The sequence below is a fragment of the Trichomycterus rosablanca genome, chromosome 4, assembly GCF_030014385.1.
Source record: "Trichomycterus rosablanca isolate fTriRos1 chromosome 4, fTriRos1.hap1, whole genome shotgun sequence".
Classification (NCBI taxonomy): Eukaryota; Metazoa; Chordata; class Actinopteri; order Siluriformes; family Trichomycteridae; genus Trichomycterus; species Trichomycterus rosablanca.
Window position 1 is genome coordinate 33,742,091 of NC_085991.1, and position 22,807 is coordinate 33,764,897.

The 22,807-nt window shown below is 40.1% G+C and overlaps 1 protein-coding gene across 1 annotated transcript in view; it reads left to right on the forward strand.

The window, feature by feature from the left end:
- The window catches only part of acox3 (acyl-CoA oxidase 3, pristanoyl), a 30,420-nt gene extending 16,572 nt beyond the window's left edge, over positions 1-13,848 (forward strand). Inside the window, exons 14-18 of the mRNA XM_062994214.1 lie at positions 793-908; positions 5,698-5,872; positions 5,978-6,045; positions 8,975-9,061; positions 11,948-13,848. Coding sequence (XP_062850284.1) covers positions 793-908; positions 5,698-5,872; positions 5,978-6,045; positions 8,975-9,061; positions 11,948-12,067 — 566 coding nt within the window. The 3' untranslated portion in view covers positions 12,068-13,848. The remainder of the gene's footprint in view (positions 1-792; positions 909-5,697; positions 5,873-5,977; positions 6,046-8,974; positions 9,062-11,947) is intronic.
- The last annotated feature ends 8,959 nt before the right edge of the window (positions 13,849-22,807 follow it).

Consider the following 22,807-nt stretch of genomic DNA (forward strand, 5'->3'; position numbering starts at 1 on the left):
GGAGCCACAAGGGCACACCCAAGGGTCTTATTTTCTTCCAAATGTTAAAACCAAACTTGCCAACTTCCTTTCTAGTGCACACATGTTGATCTCTTTCATATGGGGTTTAAGCCACTCAGAGTGTAGCCTGTTTAGTTGTGCACTAGCTAAAGAATGGCATTCTGTTTAGAGTGTGATTTGCATTTGTTTCCTTAAGCGTTGTGTGTGTTTATTATATTCACCATGTGGTTACAATGAAACAAAGACAAATATTTATGAACTGGTTTACCATAGAATTTTCCCTATGACTTTTCAGTTGTTCCTCTATGACTTTTCTTTCTTTATTTTTATTTTGTAGCCATATTGCTAAGCTTTAAATAGATTCAGACAAAATGCAGCACAATATGTTTTCATAGCTTCAAATAACTGGCTTATAGATGTTCATGCCAAATATCTATTAGTAAAAAATTCAATGCAGCTGCAGTCTCACTGCCTGTTTACAACGTGGCCAGTATTATTAATCCCAGCACATTAGTCCTAGCCCATTTACTTGGTGTGGTTTTCGTCTTTTAGTGACTTAAATCACTCTTCTGCATCATGTTGTTAGAAAAAAATCAGTTGTACAATATTAGCATTATTATTATAAGTCATACACCCAAATAAGTCTGACCTAAGAAAAATAAGTCTGAACTTATTATTATTAAAATCACTATATAATTACTTACTGTTTGAACATCGCTTTCTCCCCTGCAAATCATTTTACATCATATGTTATTTTATATCAACGTCATATTTCTATATTTATTTCTCTAGTGCCTTTGGCAGCATATAAATGGCTGGTATGTTTCCTGCTGGGGGAGAGTCAGAGGAAACTGAGCCAACAGAGGGCACTTGGGTTGGGAGATTTTGATGCACGTAACAACAGCCAGGTATGTGTTCGCTCTTTTTCCTGCATTTGTCCCCTATAGGAAGATCAGTATCAATGTGAGGTGTATGTACAGTGTATCACAAAAGTGAGTACACCCCTCACATTTCTGCAGATATTTAAGTATATCTTTTCATGGGACAACACTGACAAAATGACACTTTGACACAATGAAAAGTAGTCTGTGTGCAGCTTATATAACAGTGTAAATTTATTCTTCCCTCAAAATAACTCAATATACAGCCATTAATGTCTAAACCACCGGCAACAAAAGTGAGTACACCCCTAAGAGACTACACCCCTAAATGTCCAAATTGAGCACTGCTTGTCATTTTCCCTCCAAAATGTCATGTGATTTGTTAGTGTTACTAGGTCTCAGGTGTGCATAGGGAGCAGGTGTGTTCAATTTAGTAGTACAGCTCTCACACTCTCTCATACTGGTCACTGAAAGTTCCAACATGGCACCTCATGGCAAAGAACTCTCTGAGGATCCTAAAAGACGAATTGTTGCGCTACATGAAGATGGCCAAGGCTACAAGAAGATTGCCAACACCCTGAAACTGGGCTGCAGCACAGTGGCCAAGATCATCCAGCGTTTTAAAAGAGCAGGGTCCACTCAGAACAGACCTCGAGTTGGTCGTCCAAAGAAGCTGAGTGCACGTGCTCAGCGTCACATCCAACTGCTGTCTTTGAAAGATAGGCGCAGGAGTGCTGTCAGCATTGCTGCAGAGATTGAAAAGGTGGGGGGTCAGCCTGTCAGTGCTCAGACCATACGCCGCACACTACATCAAATTGGTCTGCATGGCTGTCACCCCAGAAGGAAGCCTCTTCTGAAGTCTCTACACAAGAAAGCCCGCAAACAGTTTGCTGAAGACATGTCAACAAAGGACATGGATTACTGGAACCATGTCCTATGGTCTGATGAGACCAAGATTAATTTGTTTGGTTCAGATGGTCTCAAGCATGTGTGGCGGCAATCAGGTGAGGAGTACAAAGATAAGTGTGTCATGCCTACAGTCAAGCATGGTGGTGGGAATGCCATGGTCTGGGGCTGCATGAGTGCAGCAGGTGTTGGGGAGTTACATTTCATTGAGGGACACATGAACTCCAATATGTACTGTGAAATACTGAAGCAGAGCATGATCCCCTCCCTCCGGAAACTGGGTCGCAGGGCAGTGTTCCAGCATGATAATGACCCCAAACACACCTCTAAGACGACCACTGCTTTATTGAAGAGGCTGAGGGTAAAGGTGATGGACTGGCCAAGCATGTCTCCAAACCTAAACCCAATAGAACATCTTTGGGGCATCCTCAAGCGGAAGGTGGAGGAGCGCAAAGTCTCGAATATCCGCCAGCTCCGTGATGTCGTCATGGAGGAGTGGAAAAGCATTCCAGTGGCAACCTGTGAAGCTCTGGTAAACTCCATGCCCAGGAGAGTTAAGGCAGTTCTGGGAAATAATGATGGCCACACAAAATATTGACACTTCAGGAACTTTCACTAAGGGGTGTACTCACTTTTGTTGCCGGTGGTTTAGACATTAATGGCTGTATATTGAGTTATTTTGAGGGAAGAATAAATTTACACTGTTATATAAGCTGCACACAGACTACTTTTCATTGTGTCAAAGTGTCATTTTGTCAGTGTTGTCCCATGAAAAGATATACTTAAATATCTGCAGAAATGTGAGGGGTGTACTCACTTTTGTGATACACTGTATTAGGGATTAACTGCTTATACAGTATATACAATTCAAAATTAGAGCTCAGATTATCGGCTGATGCTGATCTAAAACTGAAATCCTCATAGTAACTGAACTAACACTTTGCACACTGCAAAGAAATAAATAATGTCACCCATATTAATATAATATTTTAAATTCATAAAATTAATATTTGAAATTCAGTCTGAATAAAGGAATATTTTTTCATCAAGTAAAAGTGTACACTGGTTGTAAAACTGGCTAGTAAAAGTAGTGTGATCATGTGTCCTCTTTTTCCTGACCATGTTTTTGATTTAGGAATTTGAATACATCACGGATAGGGTGTATGGCCTGTTTTTGAAGGGTCTGGCTGTGCAGATTAACATGCAGATGTCCATAATAAGGTGTGACCTCATAGTGAGTGTAAAACACCTGGAGATCATCCAGCTCCACCCAGTGTGTGCCTAACACCACATTACACCCTCTTCTTCTGAACTTCCTCTGCTCTGAATCAATTTGTTCTCATGTGTCAGACTCCCTCTAAAAAAGAGAATGTCCTGCCAAATGACCTAAAAAAAAAAAAATTGAGTTCAAACATAGCAGGTGTGCAATAAAATTATACAATACCCTTGCCCCAACCATTTACTCACCCAACCACAGTGTGTGTGTGTGTGTGTGTGTGTGTGGCAACAAATGAATTTCAACTTTTAGCCCGCCAATGAACCACTGTTTTCCCCCATTTGTCCCAGAGTATTGTGTTTTTCTTAGAAAACTGATTTGAGAGCTGACACGCTCTGCAGTATGTCGTACATGTTTTTGAACCAGTACATTTATGTATTAACAATAAAAAGATGACTTCATAATTGCAACTATTTAAATTAAATTGTATTTTAGATGAATGCAACAAATCACCTGTGTGTGTGTTTGTATGTACAGTGTATCACAAAAGTGAGTACACCCCTCACATTTCTGCAAATATTTCATTATATCTTTTCATGGGACAACACTATAGAAATAAAACTTGGATATAACTTAGAGTAGTCAGTGTACAACTTGTATAGCAGTGTAGATTTACTGTCTTCTGAAAATAACTCAACACACAGCCATTAATGTCTAAATGGCTGGCAACATAAGTGAGTACACCCCACAGTGAACATGTCCAAATTGTGCCCAAAGTGTCAATATTTTGTGTGACCACCATTATTATCCAGCACTGCCTTAACCCTCCTGGGCATGGAATTCACCAGAGCTGCACAGGTTGCTACTGGAATCCTCTTCCACTCCTTCATGATGACATCACGGAGCTGGTGGATGTTAGACACCTTGAACTCCTCCACCTTCCACTTGAGGATGCGCCACAGGTGCTCAATTGGGTTTAGTCCATCACCTTTACCTTCAGCTTCCTCAGCAAGGCAGTTGTCATCTTGGAGGTTGTGTTTGGGGTCGTTATCCTGTTGGAAAACTGCCATGAGGCCCAGTTTTCGAAGGGAGGGGATCATGCTCTGTTTCAGAATGTCACAGTACATGTTGGAATTCATGTTTCCCTCAATGAACTGCAGCTCCCCAGTGCCAGCAACACTCATGCAGCCCAAGACCATGATGCTACCACCACCATGCTTGACTGTAGGCAAGATACAGTTGTCTTGGTACTTCTCACCAGGGCGCCACCACACATGCTGGACACCATCTGAGCCAAACAAGTTTATCTTGGTCTCGTCAGACCACAGGGCATTCCAGTAATCCATGTTCTTGGACTGCTTGTCTTCAGCAAACTGTTTGCGGGCTTTCTTGTGCGTCAGCTTCCTTCTGGGATGACGACCATGCAGACCGAGTTGATGCAGTGTGCGGCGTATGGTCTGAGCACTGACAGGCTGACCTCCCACGTCTTCAAGCTCTGCAGCAATGCTGGCAGCACTCATGTGTCTATTTTTTAAAGCCAACCTCTGGATATGACGCCGAACACGTGGACTCGACTTCTTTGGTCGACCCTGGCGAAGCCTGTTCCGAGTGGAACCTGTCCTGGAAAACCGCTGTATGACCTTGGCCACCATGCTGTAGCTCAGTTTCAGGGTGTTAGCAATCTTCTTATAGCCCAGGCCATCTTTGTGGAGAGCAACAATTCTATTTCTCACATCCTCAGAGAGTTCTTTGCCATGAGGTGCCATGTTGAATATCCAGTGGCCAGTATGACAGAATTGTACCCAAAACACCAAATTTAACAGCCCTGCTCCCCATTTACACCTGGGACCTTGACACATGACACCAGGGAGGGACAACGACACATTTGGGCACAATTTGGACATGTTCACTGTGGGGTGTACTCACTTATGTTGCCAGCTATTTAGACATTAATGGCTGTGTGTTGAGTTATTTTCAGAAGACAGTAAATCTACACTGCTATACAAGCTGTACACTGACTACTCTAAGTTATATCCAAGTTTCATGTCTATAGTGTTGTCCCATGAAAAGATATAATGAAATATTTGCAGAAATGTGAGGGGTATACTCACTTTTGTGATACACTGTATGTATATTTCTACATGTAAGACAGTGGTCCCCAACCACCGAGCCACGGACCAGTACTGGTCCATGGGTCACTTACTACCCGGTCGCACAGAAAAAATAAATAATTAGAGATCGCTACCCCAATCACCACTAGGTGGGAGCAGTGTCTCGTTGCAGCGAAAAAAGCTCAGGATTAACACTGATTAACACCCCCCCATGCCCCTGCTGGTCCATGAAATTATATCTTATATGAAATCGGTCCGTGGTGCAAAAAAGATTGGGGAACGCTGATATAAGACATTTGATTTTGCACCCTTATATTTATATGTAAATTGTCAACACCATTTAAACTTCCAAACTTAGTACTAGTACTGTGTTTTAGTACTAAATCATATCTTTGACACAATTTAGTATTACATTAATTTAATTTAATGTTTATTAGCATAAATTAAGGTATTACCAGAATTAATTGGCATAAAATGGCAATTCAATTTGTTAGTAGGACCTTAAGCTGTTCTTAATTGTGGATTTCTTCATAGAGCACGAGAAGTGTTTGAAGACCTAATTATAGATTCTTTGTCCGTGCAGGTGTATTACTGTCGCTCATTGGCAATAGCCTACATTGAGCACACAGTGCTACAGAGATTTCATGATCTGTGTGAAGATGAACACATTCCAGCAGGTCTCCGATTAGTTTTGAGAAGACTCTGTGCTCTCTATGGCCTCTGGACCCTCACCAACCACATGGCTATTCTCTACCAGGGTAGGGCTTTTTACAACCATCTATTCATTATTCACATGGAAATGATACATATGTGTGTCTGTAATGTATTTGTCCTTATCAGTTATGTTGTTTTCTTTTTTCTAGGAGGCTATATGTATGGTAAAGAGGCAGCACAGTTCATTCAGAATGCCATTCTCACTCTTTGTGAGCAGGTCAGTATTCTCCCTCAGTGTTTGTGAAGAGATTTTTGAACATGCTACTTGGGTGACATCAGATAAATTAGACCAGCAGGTAAAACTAGCCAAATAGGGTTAAAGCACCCTTGCTATTAAATGCTATTAAAAGCAGTAGGTAAGTAAGTTCTTGCATACACTTGTATGTGGTTGTTGTATGGAATGTGTGTGTGTGACAGCAGTCTTGGAATTTCAGTGGTTTCTGCCACTGGGCTTTTTCCGTGAATTAATGACTTCGCCCACTTTTTTCCTAAAAGGAATCTTATAATGCAGGAAATATATTTTTTTAATTTCCTGCATGTATAATTACCTTCTTCAGGCCCAGCACCCATGATCTCAGGCTAGATTATTCCTCCTCTAACACGTGTATTGCTGAATGAATCTTGTCAATGGTTAACAACAGATTATTACAGACTGTTGTACATGTAGTGACAATGCTCTCTGTATTTGTTCACTATGTGTGCTGTTGCCTTGGCCATATAGATGGAGTCACTGTTGCAGTGGCAGGAAAGCAAATCCTCATCCAGTCTCCCCTCTCTTACACACAGACACAGACAGACAGACAGATACAAAGATGGATGGATGGATGGATGGATGGATAGATGGATAGATGGATAGATGGATAGATAGATAGATAGATAGATAGATAGATAGATAGATAGATAGATAGATAGATAGATGAGACAGCAGTGTACCACACAATTTCTCATAGTCACTTACTTATCAACACTTACATACAGGGAATGATCACATGCAAACCTAATATACACAGTAACACTGAAACCAGGGGCCAAACCTGGATCTGTATGGCTCCAACACTACCTGCTGTGGCACCTTGCAGCAAACATGATTAAATAAGGGTAATCTATGGCAGATAAAAAGCCATTATTTGTCATATATATACAGTGTATCACAAAAGTGAGTACACCCCTCACATTTCTGCAGATATTTAAGTATATCTTTTCATGGGACAACACTGACAAAATGACACTTTGACACAATGAAAAGTAGTCTGTGTGCAGCTTATATAACAGTGTAAATTTATTCTTCCCTCAAAATAACTCAATATACAGCCATTAATGTCTAAACCACCGGCAACAAAAGTGAGTACACCCCTTAGTGAAAGTTCCTGAAGTGTTAATATTTTGTGTGGCCACCATTATTTTCCAGAACTGCCTTAACTCTCCTGGGCATGGAGTTTACCAGAGCTTCACAGGTTGCCACTGGAATGCTTTTCCACTCCTCCATGACGACATCACGGAGCTGGCGGATATTCGAGACTTTGCGCTCCTCCACCTTCCGCTTGAGGATGCCCCAAAGATGTTCTATTGGGTTTAGGTCTGGAGACATGTCTTGGCCAGTCCATCACCTTTACCCTCAGCCTCTTCAATAAAGCAGTGGTCGTCTTAGAGGTGTGTTTGGGGTCATTATCATGCTGGAACACTGCCCTGCGACCCAGTTTCCGGAGGGAGGGGATCATGCTCTGCTTCAGTATTTCACAATACATATTGGAGTTCATGTGTCCCTCAATGAAATGTAACTCCCCAACACCTGCTGCACTCATGCAGCCCCAGACCATGGCATTCCCACCACCATGCTTGACTGTAGGCATGACACACTTATCTTTGTACTCCTCACCTGATTGCCGCCACACATGCTTGAGACCATCTGAACCAAATAAATTAATCTTGGTCTCATCAGACCATAGGACATGGTTCCAGTAATCCATGTCCTTTGTTGACATGTCTTCAGCAAACTGTTTGCGGGCTTTCTTGTGTAGAGACTTCAGAAGAGGCTTCCTTCTGGGGTGACAGCCATGCAGACCAATTTGATGTAGTGTGCGGCGTATGGTCTGAGCACTGACAGGCTGACCCCCCACCTTTTCAATCTCTGCAGCAATGCTGACAGCACTCCTGCGCCTATCTTTCAAAGACAGCAGTTGGATGTGACGCTGAGCACGTGCACTCAGCTTCTTTGGACGACCAACGCGAGGTCTGTTCTGAGTGGACCCTGCTCTTTTAAAACGCTGGATGATCTTGGCCACTGTGCTGCAGCTCAGTTTCAGGGTGTTGGCAATCTTCTTGTAGCCTTGGCCATCTTCATGTAGCGCAACAATTCGTCTTTTAAGATCCTCAGAGAGTTCTTTGCCATGAGGTGCCATGTTGGAACTTTCAGTGACCAGTATGAGAGAGTGTGAGAGCTGTACTACTAAATTGAACACACCTGCTCCCTATGCACACCTGAGACCTAGTAACACTAACAAATCACATGACATTTTGGAGGGGAAATGACAAGCAGTGCTCAATTTGGACATTTAGGGGTGTAGTCTCTTAGGGGTGTACTCACTTTTGTTGCCGGTGGTTTAGACATTAATGGCTGTATATCGAGTTTTTTTGAGGGAAGAATAAATTTACACTGTTATATAAGCTGCACACAGACTACTTTTCATTGTGTCAAAGTGTCATTTTGTCAGTGTTGTCCCATGAAAAGATATACTTCAATATCTGCAGAAATGTGAGGGGTGTACTCACTTTTGTGATACACTGTATATATATATATACTGTATATCTTTATTCGTACATCCCAGCTTCTTTGGAATCTGGGGTCAGAGCGCAGGGTCAGCCATTGTACGGCACACCTGGAGCCAAGTAGGTTAAGGGCCTTGCTCAAGGGCCCAACAGTGGCTGCATGGCAGAGCCGTGATTTAATCCCATCCTTCTAGTTGGTAACCCACAGCTCTACCCACTGTGTTACCACTTTGTGCACAGTGATATTTATTGGAGTCCTCAAAAGTTTTAGCAGGTGGCCCAAAATATCTGATTTCACCCTTTATTAAAAAGTGGACACGGTAGTTGCAGGATGGCTGTCATGATTGAAATAAAATGTCAGATTTTTTTATACTTTATAGCTAAGAGATGACGCTGTGGCTTTGGTTGATGTGATTGCTCCTCCTGACTTTATACTGAACTCACCCATTGGCAAGGCAGACGGTGAGGTAAGAGAACTGCTGTTGCTCACCACTCAGCTGGGATAACACACACACACACACACACACTCACAAACATGATTAATCCTCCAGCCTCTCTGTGATTGGGGTTCTGGAAAAACTTAAGCTGCAACTAAATGTGTAAAATCCTCAGGCATGGTGACTTTCTTTCTCCCAGACTTCAATGTAGGCTTGCAGAAGATTTGTATCCTCACAAAAAAAATCTTGCTTTAAATATTTAATAATAAAAATGAACTAAGCACAAATATAAAGAAATAAAGAAATCATGTCTTTCCATGTTGTTTGTCTTAAACAGTTAAATTCCCAGCCATGGAACCCTCACTGATATGTTATTATTGTGAAAACTAAGGCATACTTTGTGGCTCATTTGCTTAGTCCAGAGCAATTTTTATTCTGCTGTTTGCTCTGCTGTAGTTCTTAGAAACATCCTAAAATCAAAAACGACCTTTTACCTTGTCAGATAATGTCCCATGTCCCATTTATTGTTTATATGATACATTCAGTACTAGGTGAAAGATCAAACTAAAAATAAAAAGGTAACAAGTTAACTTTAGCTGGTTAAATCACTTTTGGCTCTGGATGCCTCATTCCTATCTGATCATCACCACTGTAAACCCCAAACTTAACATTGTTAGTGCTAACAGAACTGACTTTAAAAGAACAATTGACGTTAGCTGGAAAAGGTTCATGTAGTAAAAAAAATTTTTTACTTTAAAATATGGTTCTTGCAAAAGATAAATCAGTTTACATTCACATTCGGCATTTTGCAGACCCTTTTCTCCAAAGCGACTTACAGTACTGTGACAATATATTGTCTAAGCAATTGAAGGTTAAGGGCCTTGCTTAAGGGCCCAACAGTGGCAACCTGGTAGTGGTGGGACTTTAACCAGCGACCTTTTGTTTACTAGTCCAGTACCTTAACCGCTAGACTGCAACTGCCTTAAATGTCTGTGTTATTTTGTAAATTAGAAAAGCTAAGGACCTATTACTGCAGTGCTACCAAAATATCGTATAAAACATGATGAAAAACTACAACCTTGTGTGACAGAACTGTCAGCAATGTACTTGGTTCAGAAAAAAGTTTTGATTTACTTGTACTTGTCCTGACAGTTTTGCAGTTGTTTCTTTTTCTGTGTCTGAATACAAGTAAAACACAGTGCTTGTCCAGTAACCTTTACAAATGCTTTTCTTAAACATGTTGTAGCTATGGTAAATATAAAATATGAATTTGCTGAATAGAAAAATATACATACTGCAAATTGGTTGGGCTATAAACGGAGTCACATGTTAATTGCGGATTAAAAAGAGACACGTTATGGGTGCTCAGGTGGTGCAGAGGTTAAAACACGCTAACACACCAGAGCTGAGATTTTGAACACATAATTTCGAATCTCAGCTCTGCCATCTGGCAAGGCTGGGCGCCTACATGAACAACGATTGGCTGTTGTTCACACAGGATGAGAAGCCGGACCAGGGCTCCTCATAACTGATGCAATTTCGACCTCTGCTGGCTGATTGATGGCGTCTGTGCAGAGTCGAGGAATAATGCATTTATCAGGGTGTGAGACTCCGTGCACAAAGCTGATACGCATATGAACTCGCCTCGTGCAGGTGAAAAGATGCAGTCGGTACTGCACACATGTCGTGAAGGTTAGCATCGGTAGAGGGAAAGCGTAATGCAATCAGGGTAATTTGATATGACTAGATTAGGGAGAAAATTTGGCTTTTTTAGCTTCAATCTACTCAGCGATCCAGTATTATTGAACTGTAGTGACAATAAAATGTAAAAGCCAAAAGTGTAAAACTTTTGTCAAACCAGTCAGCACTATAGCTAAACCCCCTGGCTTTTTAATTCAATGCCTAGGATGAAGAAGTTCTGTATAAGCCACCAACCCCCACATAGATCAGAAACTGCCTCAATCCAACCGCTAGACAATCCATTTCTGGTTAAATAGAGAGGCTGTGTTTATTTGATGAGTCTGTCCTTTGGGGAAATGTAATATTTCCCTCCTACAGTTTTTACTGACCTGTTTGTCTGTGTGAATATTAAGTTTTGAGGGAAAGAAAACAGACAGCTTTTGTATTAAAAGTCTGAACAGGGTGACCCAGACACTTAACAAAACAGTGGATGCACACACAGTCCTGTTGGGTAATCCTGCTAGATCTCAAGCTTAAGACTTGTTCAGAACTGACTTTATTAACTGGGACATTACTCTCCATTCTGGAAGTGGGATTGTTCGTCTTGTCTCCTTAATGTCCTGGAAAAAGGATGTCTGACTCACAACAGCCAGGGTTGTTTAATTGAGGACTGCTGTTCAAATTTCCGGTAACAATTCTTGTGTAAAACAAGTGCTTTCAGGTAGATGTTCAAGTATAAACTAATTATGCATCAGTTTATAAAAAATAGGTTTAAATATAGTGTAGCTATAAAATAACATTGATTTCTGGCTGACAAGTGTATATTAAATCTTTATACTAGAACCCAGCAATCCGGTTTGGTCAAAAATGGTATCATTATTATGGTTACATTCTAAGAAAAGCACTGATTTTAAACAATGGTTAAAGCTAGTATATTTACATTTCGCTACCACTGGGCTAGGGGAAAATACTGCTTATGGATTTATGGAAGAATACTGAATATGCAGTACTAAATGTATTTTATTGTGTATGTGTCTATAATGGAGCAAATTTTCTCTTAACCACTTTAAATACACTTCAAAAGTACATACTATATAATGAATGCTGGTATTTTAATGATTTTAAATAACTCAACTTGGTTTGCTACAATATGTATGTGATTGTATATTGTATATGTATATGATTGTATATTGTATGTATATGATCCTGATCATTCTTTGGCTTTTCTTGTTTTAGCTCTATAAGAACCTGTGGGCTACTGTAATGCAGGGGAAGAGTGTTCTGGAACGTCCATCCTGGTGGTCTGAGTTCTGCTCTGACAAGCCCAGTGTGGGATCCCTCAGAGCCAAGCTCTAATGTGCACTTTCATTTAAGAAAGATCTGTCTACATTGTCAAAGCACAGATTGTAGGGTAAGAGAGGCAAAACTGTTGTTAAAGACCAATAATACTAAATTGCTTAGCCTGCCAGAAGGCTGATTTAAGGGCTGTATTTAATAATTATATTAATAATAATAACACTAATAATAATGCACCTATTACAGAGTACATGAAAAAGTGGTTACCTACCATAGTTGTAAAAAAGCCCAAATTGCCACCTAACACTGAAAGGAAATTTGTCCAGATAGTCAAATTCGTCCAGATGTATTCTAAAGATCACTTGACTATGGACAAGGTCAACTGTGCTTCAGAAGCTTTTAATTTATAGAAGACTTGTTGTTAGGTGATTCTTGCATTCTATCAGACAGTCTAGACAAACTTTCATAAAGTGCTTTCTAATGTGTGCAGTCAAACTAGCCCTGTTAAAATGGGCATGAGGCAGCACAGTGGCTCAATGGGTAGCACTGTCGGCTCACAGCAAGAAGGTCCTGGGTTCGATCCCCAGGTGGGGCGGTCCGGGTCCTTTCTGTATGGAGTTTGCATGTTGTACCTGTGTGGGTTTCGTCTGGGAGCTCCGGTTTCCTCCCACAGTCCAAAAACGTGAGGTGAATTGGAGATACAAAATTGTCCATGACTGTGTTTGACATTAAAGACTTGAACTGATTAATCTTGTGTAACCAGTAACTACCTGTCCTGTCATTAATGTAACCAAAGTGCGTAAAACATGATGCTAAAAATCCTAATAAATAAATAAATAAAATGGGCACAGAAAAGTCATCAGTTGTAACCAGTAATAATCACTAACAAGACATTAGGAAGCCATGACATGAAGTTAAATTACATGTTAGCAATCACACTTCCAAATTCTAATTTGATCTATATTGTTGACTGCATACTCTTGTCATATTTTTCAGATTAAAGAAGTAGAGTTTTTTTTTTTTTAACTTTTCCACAAAAATCGTGTAGTAATAATGAAGTTATCATTTAAATCTTAAGACTATGCCATGACACACGTGCCTTACAGCTGTATGTAAACTTTGGACTTTTACTGTACATTAATCACTTATGTAATTATATTAATTCAAGTGTATTATTATATCTGTTTTAATATTTGTGTAGTGATAGTGAACTGTTTGTTCAGCACAATGATTTGTGTGGTAATAAAATCGAATTGTAATATAATTATAATAAGAAAATTGCATAATAATTAGATTGAATAAATATTAAAAGGTTGCTTTGGTGGTGGTCTGATGTGCTAGATTTTAAGCCCTCTGGTTCAAGTCCCAGGCGACCCAGCTAGGTGTCTGAACCAGAAGATGTAACGTTTCTCTTGTGCGTGGTTGGAACAAGCAGCATAAGCATAACAGTAAGGGAGTTTGCAGCAATTAGATTGGGAGAAGTATGGGCAAAATGCAAACGTAGATAAATATTAAATTATCAGTTGCAAGATGGTGCAACAATGTTTGTCCTATGGAAGTGGGTTTGATCCTTGCTGAACACTATTCACTATTTCTGGTTTCCTCTATGAACAACTGTTTCCTTCCACCTCTTAAACAAGGAGAGGGTAAATTGCTCCAAATTGTCTTTAGCTGTGTTAGTACTGAATGTTTGTCCTGCAGTAGATTGGCTTCTTGACTAGAAAAGAATAGAATGTGTTTGACTTTTTCATCATGATCAGATCAAAGCAAGAAAAACATTGTGTCAGATTTGTGTAATTTCCTATCATTTAATGTTTCATAAAGTTTCCTTGAAGAGGTGAGACTTGGGGGTTTTATTTTGATAAGCATCCTTAAGCAGATTAACTCACAGCTTTTAGAGCTGTAATGAAAGAGCTGAACTCGGGTCGAGAAAATACAGACTGCACAGTTTCTCCTGTTCTGTTACATCATATTCAGCCAGGAAACTGATGTAATGAGCTAATCAGTTGAATCAGGTGTGTTAAATGTGGTGGAAAGTTCAGCTCTGCTGCTCAGTGCTCCTCCAGACTTCTACAGCTTCCAAATCTATATTCCATATTCCCTTAAATCATCATCCATTTACACATACGCCTGGAAAGAGTAGCTGCATTTTGGTCTGTGGTATTTTCTAGACGTGAAAGCATTGCATGTTTCTAGGGAGCAAACGTTACGAACTGTACTTCTCAACATCAGCAGTTTTTTATTTTATAGTGAAGTGTTTCTTTTGGATGAGACCCTGATGGTTCACACAGAGTACAGCACAGTTCTTACTGAAAGTGGAGCACAGTTTTTCCTGCGGTTCTACCTTTGCAATTTTTACTTTATTTGTTCATGACTATCTTTCTGTGACACAGGACAAAAGTGTGTGGACATTTCCCTAATTTGCCAATTTGTCTTTTAGACACACCCATGTTAACAGGTGCATAAAATCAAGCATACAGCTATGCTATTACTAAAGTCAAGCATTAGCAATAAAACAGGTTACAGTGCTGCTTAGTGAGCTCGGCTACAGCTCTCTCGGTCTACTAAGTGCTGCTATTGTGAAGCAGAAATTTCCAGAAACAAAAAAAGCTCAACCACTTAACATACCAGGATCATAGTGTGCCAAAGTAAATTCCAAACTGCCCCTGAATGCTACATTTGAGTAAGAACTACATTGGGAGCTTCTTGTATTGAGCTCATAATGCAGGCCTAAAGCACCATGGTCTATAACAAGCATTTGGTGAAGTGGTATAAAGCACACTACCATAGTGGAAACACATTGTCTTCAATAATAAATTACACACGGCTATTTGGCAATGTATTGGTCTAAATCTTAATGCATAGCATCAAACAATGTCTGCGACTAAAGGTGGCTTTAATGGATCACTCATATTCAAGTGGGTGCACCTAAAGGGAAAAGTTTCAAAGAGAAAGCAGTAACTGCAAACTGCAATTATTTATTTGGAATACTGGAGGTGGCAGGATGTATTGTGGTCTGTTAGGATTGAAGGGAACTTTTTAGTGTTTTAGCAATATGTGTTTTGTAAAATCATAGTCTAGTATATAAGTATAGTGGCATAGCATAAAGTTATGGAAATGCATTTAAGCATCAGTGGTTGGTTTCTAATTAGAGTTGATTGGAACTTGATTAGCACAAAGCACAGAGAGATCTTGGATATAAAACATGTTTCTTTCTGTGAGGAAGCTTAAAGTGGAAAGTTTGAGCATAGTGGCCCAAAGCAGCACTGGAATAGTCTGAAATGAAAAACTGAAGTTATTAAATTGCCCAGTCCTGATTTTGACCCCATGAAACAAATGCCAGATGTTTAAAAAATTGAAGAAAAAAATGGTTTAAATCAGACACAAAATTTAAATCTATTTGAAAACCAGATGTAATTGTTGTAAAAGATGGTTTAACCAAGTACCACATGAAGAGTATTATTATTATTATTATTATATTATATAAGACCCCAAATCAGAAAAGTTGGGACAGTATGGAAAATGCTAATAAAATAAAAATGCAGTGTTCTTTACATTTACTTTGACTTTTATTTGATTGCAGACAGTCTGAACCTGAAATATTTCATGTTTTGTCTGCTCAACTTCATTTCATTTATTAATATACCTCCATTCCTACATTTCAGGCCTGCAACACATTCCAAAAAAAGTTGGGACGGGGGCAATTTAACGCCAGTAATGAGGTGAAAAAACTAAATAATGATGTGATTCCAAACAGTTGATGTCAACAGGTGATTGTAATCAGGGTTTAGTACAAAAGCAGCATCCAGGAAAGGCAGAGTTTTTGATGAGCAAAGATGATCAGAGGATCTCCAGTTTGTCAACAAATGCATGAGAAAATGATTCAAAAGTTTAAAAACAATGTACCTCAAAGAAAGATTGGAAGGGATTTGCATATTTCTCCCTCTGAAGTATATAATATCATTAAACAGTTCAAGGATTCGGGGGGAATTTCAGTGCGTAAAGGCCAAGGGCGCAAGCTTAAGCTAAACGCTCGTGATCTTCCATCCCTCAGACGGCACTGCATCAACAACCGCCACTCAGCAATAGCTGATATAACCACATGGGTGAGGGATTACTTTGTCAAACCTTTGTCAAGCACTACAATACAGAGTTACACTAAACACTAAATCACTTGGTATCCTTGGTGCCAAAAATGTCTTTTAAGTGTGGTGAAAAGGAATGGCAACGTTACAAAGTGGTAAATGCTTTACTGTCCCAACTTTTTTTGGAATGTGTCGCAAGCCTGAAATGCAGGTATGGATGTTTATCAATAAATGAAATGAAGTTGAGCAGACAGAACATTAAATATCTCAGGTTCATCCTGTTTGCAATCAAATAAAAGTAAACATACAAAACTCTGTGGGGTTTTTTATTTGCATCTTCCATGCTGTTCCAACTTTTTCTGATTTGGGGTTGTAATATATAGTATGATAATTGTCATACTATATATTACAATAATTGCAAATCGGCTGCATATAAGGTTGGGGTATTCACCACCAGCTCAGACTGAAGAAGTCACTTGGATTGAGTGGCAAAACGTATCTCTACAACAAACTTGTGTCCAGATGAACTGATTCAACTTTGTGGATTTGTGTACCTGGATTATTGAGCATGCATCAAGAGGGTATGATAATTGTGTTTTAAAATATATATACAATGTGTTGTTTGGGAGAAACAGTTTTCTTTCTTCTTAGTTGGTCTTAAAAAATTAAATAGGTTTATTTAAATAGACTGTATGCTTCCAGCTTTGTGACAGCGGTTTTGAGAATGTTTTTACTGTTCCAGCATGACTGTGCCCCTGTTTACAAAGCAAGGTCCATAAAAAGTCTGATGAGTTTGGTGTGAAGCTCCATTTGCCTACACAGTGCCTTGAACCAAACCCCATTAAACACATCTGAGATTAATTGGAAAGTTAATTGTGAGGTAGGCGTCATCCAACATCAGTGTCTGACCTCACAAATACACTTCTGACAAAATTTCCAAAGATACATTTCAAAATCTTGTGGAAAGCCTTTCCAGATTAATTGAGGCTGCTAGAGCTACACAGAGGAGAAAGATGCAACTAGTTTTTAACTGGGATGTCTAACTAGCTCATGTTTTGGTCATATATTGTCACTATTAAAAGTAATGGAATCTTTTCTTTTTTTATTGTCATTTCTTTTGTGAAACCCTTTCATGCCGTGTGTACAAATGTGTGTTTCTACATTCCACACATTCATGGAAGGGCTCCAGAGGGTCCTGGAGAACAGTGTGTGTGCTTCACTGCCAAGTGTGTGTTTTTGTTTCAGGAGGAGTTCAGCTTACTGAACCAACGCTCCTCCCCACATATCCATGCACACAGAACCGACCACACCAATTTTACTAAAAGCTCGCTTGGAAATTCCCTTATGTCTAGTGGTGAGGTTGAGGGCAACTAAGCCTTTAAATTATTGAGTCAAGCAGTTGTTTGTTTACATGTAACATGATTTATTTTACAAATTGGTGGTCTTGTGGGTCAGAATTGAATTTAAACAATTGAATTTGAAGTGGAACATTCTTGTACACGTTTACAGTAGGTTTTAAAAAGGTAAACATTTTTAGCAAAATACACACCCAAGATTTAAATGGTTAGTGCTCTAGAATAAGGTCATACAATGCAAACATACTGTACACTGCTAGTGTTTGGTAAACGTAATCTGTACTTAAAGCATGTAAAGCATCTAATGGATGTGGCTTTCTGACTCACATTAAGCAGGCAGAAACTTCTCCACAGAAAGGAGAAATGCCTTTTTTAGTTTTGGACTAGTTTTTGTGTGCATCAAAATCACACTGAAGCTTTGCATTAATAACTTTGTAAATTGTTTTCTTTTACAGTTCAGTTACAGATTTTTAAAATGCAAATAAAAAGATTAGAAGCTAGTAATTAATGACTTAAGTGGAAAAGTTAAAAAATGAATTAGGCCTTTAAAAAAATTAGCATTGGCTGTAAGCTGAAGCTTAACAACTACCCAACAGACAAAAGCAAGATTACTTTAGATTGTGAAACGATGATGATAACCATAATTTAAAAAACTGAAGTAACTGCTAGCACATCGGAGCTGACATTTCGAACTCGTCTGTTCGAAACTCAGCTCTGCTATACGGCTGGGCTGGGTGGCTACATGAACAACGACTGGCTGTCGTTCATACTGGGTGGGAACCGGGACCTCATAACTGATGCAATTACGATCTCTGCTGGCTATTTGATGGCATCTGCACCAAGTCAAGGAATAATGCATTGATCAGGGTGTGGCTCTCTGTACACAAAGCTGATTCGCAAATGAACTTGCCTCGTGCGGGTGAAAAGATGCAGTTGAGTACTGCACACGTGTCGGAGGGGGCGTGTGTCTGTCTCGCTCTCCTCAATCGGGAGTGGGTCTCAGCATTGGTAGAGAGGAAGCATAATGCAATCGGGTAATTGGAAACGACTAGATTAAGAGGAACAGAACTAAAGCGGCCTATTTACAAATGCTCTTTTGACTGAATGGGTTAATAAAATAGGAGGACTGGGGCTCCACATGTATGTGGTTTTAGAATATATTTTCCAGCAAGCTCATGTGTTCATGGTCTAATTCTACAGCTATACAGTTACTGACTGTAGCCCATCTGTTGCCCTGTACACTCAATCATCCTGGGACCCCTATATGCAGGTGTGCCTATATAAAAAGGCCAGTAAATGTATTTAAAAACTGCAGATATGCTGCTGCACCTGGTACTTATATACCAATACTTATTATATCAATACACTAACAGTGAACTGCTGAGACCGGTCCTTCTAACAAATGTTATCTGGTCAGTCTGGGTCCTATTAATGTCCCTTACTATTGATGTATAGGGTAGTGTACAGAGCAACAGATGCCATACAGTAACTGTATACCCGTAAAATGCATCTACATGGGAGGTGTAGCTCATAAAATGGCCAGTAAATGTTTGTATGAGTTAGGTGAACCTAATTAAGTGGCTGGTAAGTGTATACATTTAATCAAATGCATAACTTGTTTTGTGTATGCTGTGTCTGAGTGTGTCTGGGTATTAGGTATGTCCTTAAACAAACTAGCATTGGAAAATTTGTGAATATACTGTGTTCTCGTCAGATGAGGAAGCAGAGTCCTTCATAATCATCTATAATTAAATATACACTGATCAGCCATAACATTAAAACCACCTTGTTTCTACACTCACTGTCCATTTTATCAGCTCCACTTACCATATAGAAGCACTGAAGTTCTACAATTACTGACTGTAGTCCATCTATTTCTCTACATACTTTTTTTTAGCCTGCTTACACCCTGTTCTTTAATGTCCACTCACTGTCCACTCTATCAGACACTCCTACCTAGTTGGTTCACCTTGTAGATGTAAAGTCAATGACAAGCGCTCATCTATTGCTGCTGTTTGAGTTGGTCATCTTCTAGGCCATCTTCAGTGGTGACAAGACGCAGCCCACCGGGCGCTGTTGGCTGGATAATTTTGTTTGGTGGACTATTCTCAGTCCAGCAGTGACAGTGAGGTGTTTAAAAACTCCATCAGCATTGCTGTGTCTTATCCACTCATACCAGCACAACACACACTAACACACCACCACCATGTCAGTGCCACTGCAGTGCTGAGAATGACCCACCACCTAAATAATACCTACTCTGTGGTGGTCCTGTGGGGGTCCTGACCATTGAAGAACAGGGTGAAAGCAGGCTAACAAAGCATGCAGAGAAACAGATGGACTACAGTCAGTCCACTACAGGTGGAGCTGATAAAATGGACAGTGAGTGTAAAAACAAGGAGGTGGTTTTAATGTTATGGCTGATCGGTGTATAGATTCAAGCCTGATGTAACATGTTTTTCAGGACTGGTCTTTAAGAAGGAATGGGCCCATTTGGTCCTCAATGCTCATGAGTCTATACGGCTCTGTGTGGAAACCCAACACTGGCAGGTGATAAGAAGTGGGCTCATATTGAGGGTGTGTGATGATCCGGCTCTACTTAAACAAACTAAGGGGTTGTGTAAGCGGCAGCGGATTTACAATCAGGAATTAGAAAAGACTAGATTGGCAGATAAAGCAGGAAAAAGAAATAGAAAATAAGCAAATGTGTTGTTCTATCAGTCTGCACATGATCTTCATCTGTCCCTGCTTTGACTGGTGGAATTTTTTTAATTTTTATGCTGCATGAAATGAGAACAAAGTGATGTGGACCAGGCTTGTGCCAGTGTACTCCAAATATTGTGGCAATGTTTATTGGAACATACATACCCACTTACATGTGCTGCAGGAGAGCAAAGGTGAAAACTCACTACAAGCCACATACTTTTCAGAAAGTATGTCTTCCCTGTGAGAACGTAATTACAAAGAAATAAACACATTGTTGGATAGTTTTAAAATTGCACATGTGTGATAAAGATATCAAATCTAAGCCATATTAAACAGTATAAAAGAACTTGAAGCTTAAGGTTGGTTTCTGGTTCTGCTATTGATATCTGGTTCGAATATACAGTGGGGGAACATTTTAATCCTCTTTGTTTTTGTTTTTCAATATTCACCAAATGGCTAAAAGTATGTGGACTTTGAAACTTGGTGTTGCCTCCTGTCGGCTGGGCACCATTTGGCGGGCATAATTGGCAGTGCCTGCAGCAGATACTAATTGGCCACTGTATCTGCAGTGTGGGGGCTGGACTATGTGTGGGGGCTGGACTATGTGTGGGTGGGTGGGTCTTCATATGCTGTGTAAGGACCCTGATTGGCGGAAGAGACGCCTGTGCAGAATGCAGGGGCGAGAAGAGGAGGGCTGTGCATGTGTCGGAAGAGGCGTGGAGGCGTGTACAGTGACGTGCTCTCCTCGGATGCAATCTGGTATCTCTGGTAGCATCGGAAGACAAAATTGAGTGCGCTAAATCGGGAGGAAAATGGGGAGAAAATGCATTAAAAAAAAGTATGTGGACACCTGATTTTTAGCTCATTGGACATGTCATTCTAAGACCATGGGCATTAGTGTGGAGTACGTTGGCTGGTAACTAAAAAGTTGGTGGTTCGAGCCCACCTACAAACAAGGTGGCCTTGTTATTGGGACAGTGGTGGCCTAGTGAGCTTTAGGCTATCAATCAGGCTTTTTGAATCCTGGCTCTGCAATGTAGCAAGGCTCCTAACCCTTATAGCTCCAAGGGCACCATAGAGTGGCTGACCCTGCGCTCTGACCCCAGCTTCCAAACAAGCTAGGATATGCGGAAACAGAACTTCATTGTACTGTACACGTGTATATGTATATATCATGCACAAAGGCATTCTGTTCTATTATTACTGGACGCATTGCAAATCCACAAAGTGAAACTAGTAGTTTTAAATCGAATAATGGGATGTTTCCCCATGGGATGACTATATTTAGAAACCAGATGTCAGAAGCAGATGTGCACATTAATCTCCGAGTTTCTCAATACTGCTGAACTTGCTTAGATAAAGACAAGACCAGCCTGCAATTTGTGTATTTATTTATAATGTGTGGGAGAAGTTCAGACAGAGGACACATGCTCTACTACTAACTTTATGTACCTACTATTATACTGAAGCAAATTCCCAAGTATTTCAATATACTCAAGGCTAAACAAAGGGCAAACATATGAATGCTTATGGGGGAGACACAGTGGCTCAGTAGGTAGTACTGTCACCTCACGGCAAGAAGGTCCTGGGTTCGATTCCCAGATGAAGTGGTCTGGGTCCTTTTTGTGTGGAGTTTGCATGTTCTCCCACAGTCCAAAGACATGCAAGTGAGGTGAATTGGAGATGCAAAAATTGTCTGTGACTGTGTTTGACATTAAGACTTGAACTGATGAATATTGTGTAACCAGTAATTACCTGTCCTGTCATGAATGTAACCAAAGTGTGTAAAAAAATTCAAATAAAATAAATAATAAATGCTTATATTTTACAAACTGATAAAACCTCTTTAGGATTTTCCCTCTTTATCTCCCAATCTAGTCATTCTGCTGCCTTTTGCACAACTCACCCTCTGATCAAGAAGAGCCAGATCACCACCCGCCCCCTCTTATGCATGCCCAATTCGCGGCTGTTTTCTATCACCTGCCATTTGTGTTTAATTGTTTAAACACTCAGCAGTGTTGTGCTAGCTATCCGAGGGAACCGCTCCGCCATCCGTGGGCCCAGCACAAACCTTTATTATTCTAAATAAAACAACTTCAAATTGTTGACCTTGAGCGTTTGTTAAAGTTAGCAGATCTCAATATACACTGATCAGCCATGACATTAAAACCACCTCCTTTTTTGTCCATTTTATCAGCTCCACTTACCATATGGGAGCACTTTGTAGTTCTACAATTACTGACTGTAGTCCATCTGTTTCTCTACATACCTTTTTAGCCTGCTTTCACCCTGTTCTTCAATGGTCAGGACCCCCACAGAGCAGGTATTATTTAGGTGGTGGATCATTCTCAGCACTGCAGTGACAATGATATGGTGGTGGTGTGTTAGTGTGTGTTGTTCTGCTTTGAGTGGATCATACACAGCAGCGCTGCTGGAGTTTTTAAATACTGTGTCCACTCACTGTCCACTCTATTAGAAACTCCTACCTAGTTGGTCCACCTTGTATATGTAAAGTCAGAGACGATCGCTCATCTATTGCTGCTGTTTGAGTTGGTCATCTTCCAGACCTTCATCAGTGGTAACAGGATGGGACACTGTTGGCTGGATATTTTTGGTTAGTGGACTATTCTCAGTCCAGCAGTGACAGTGAGGTG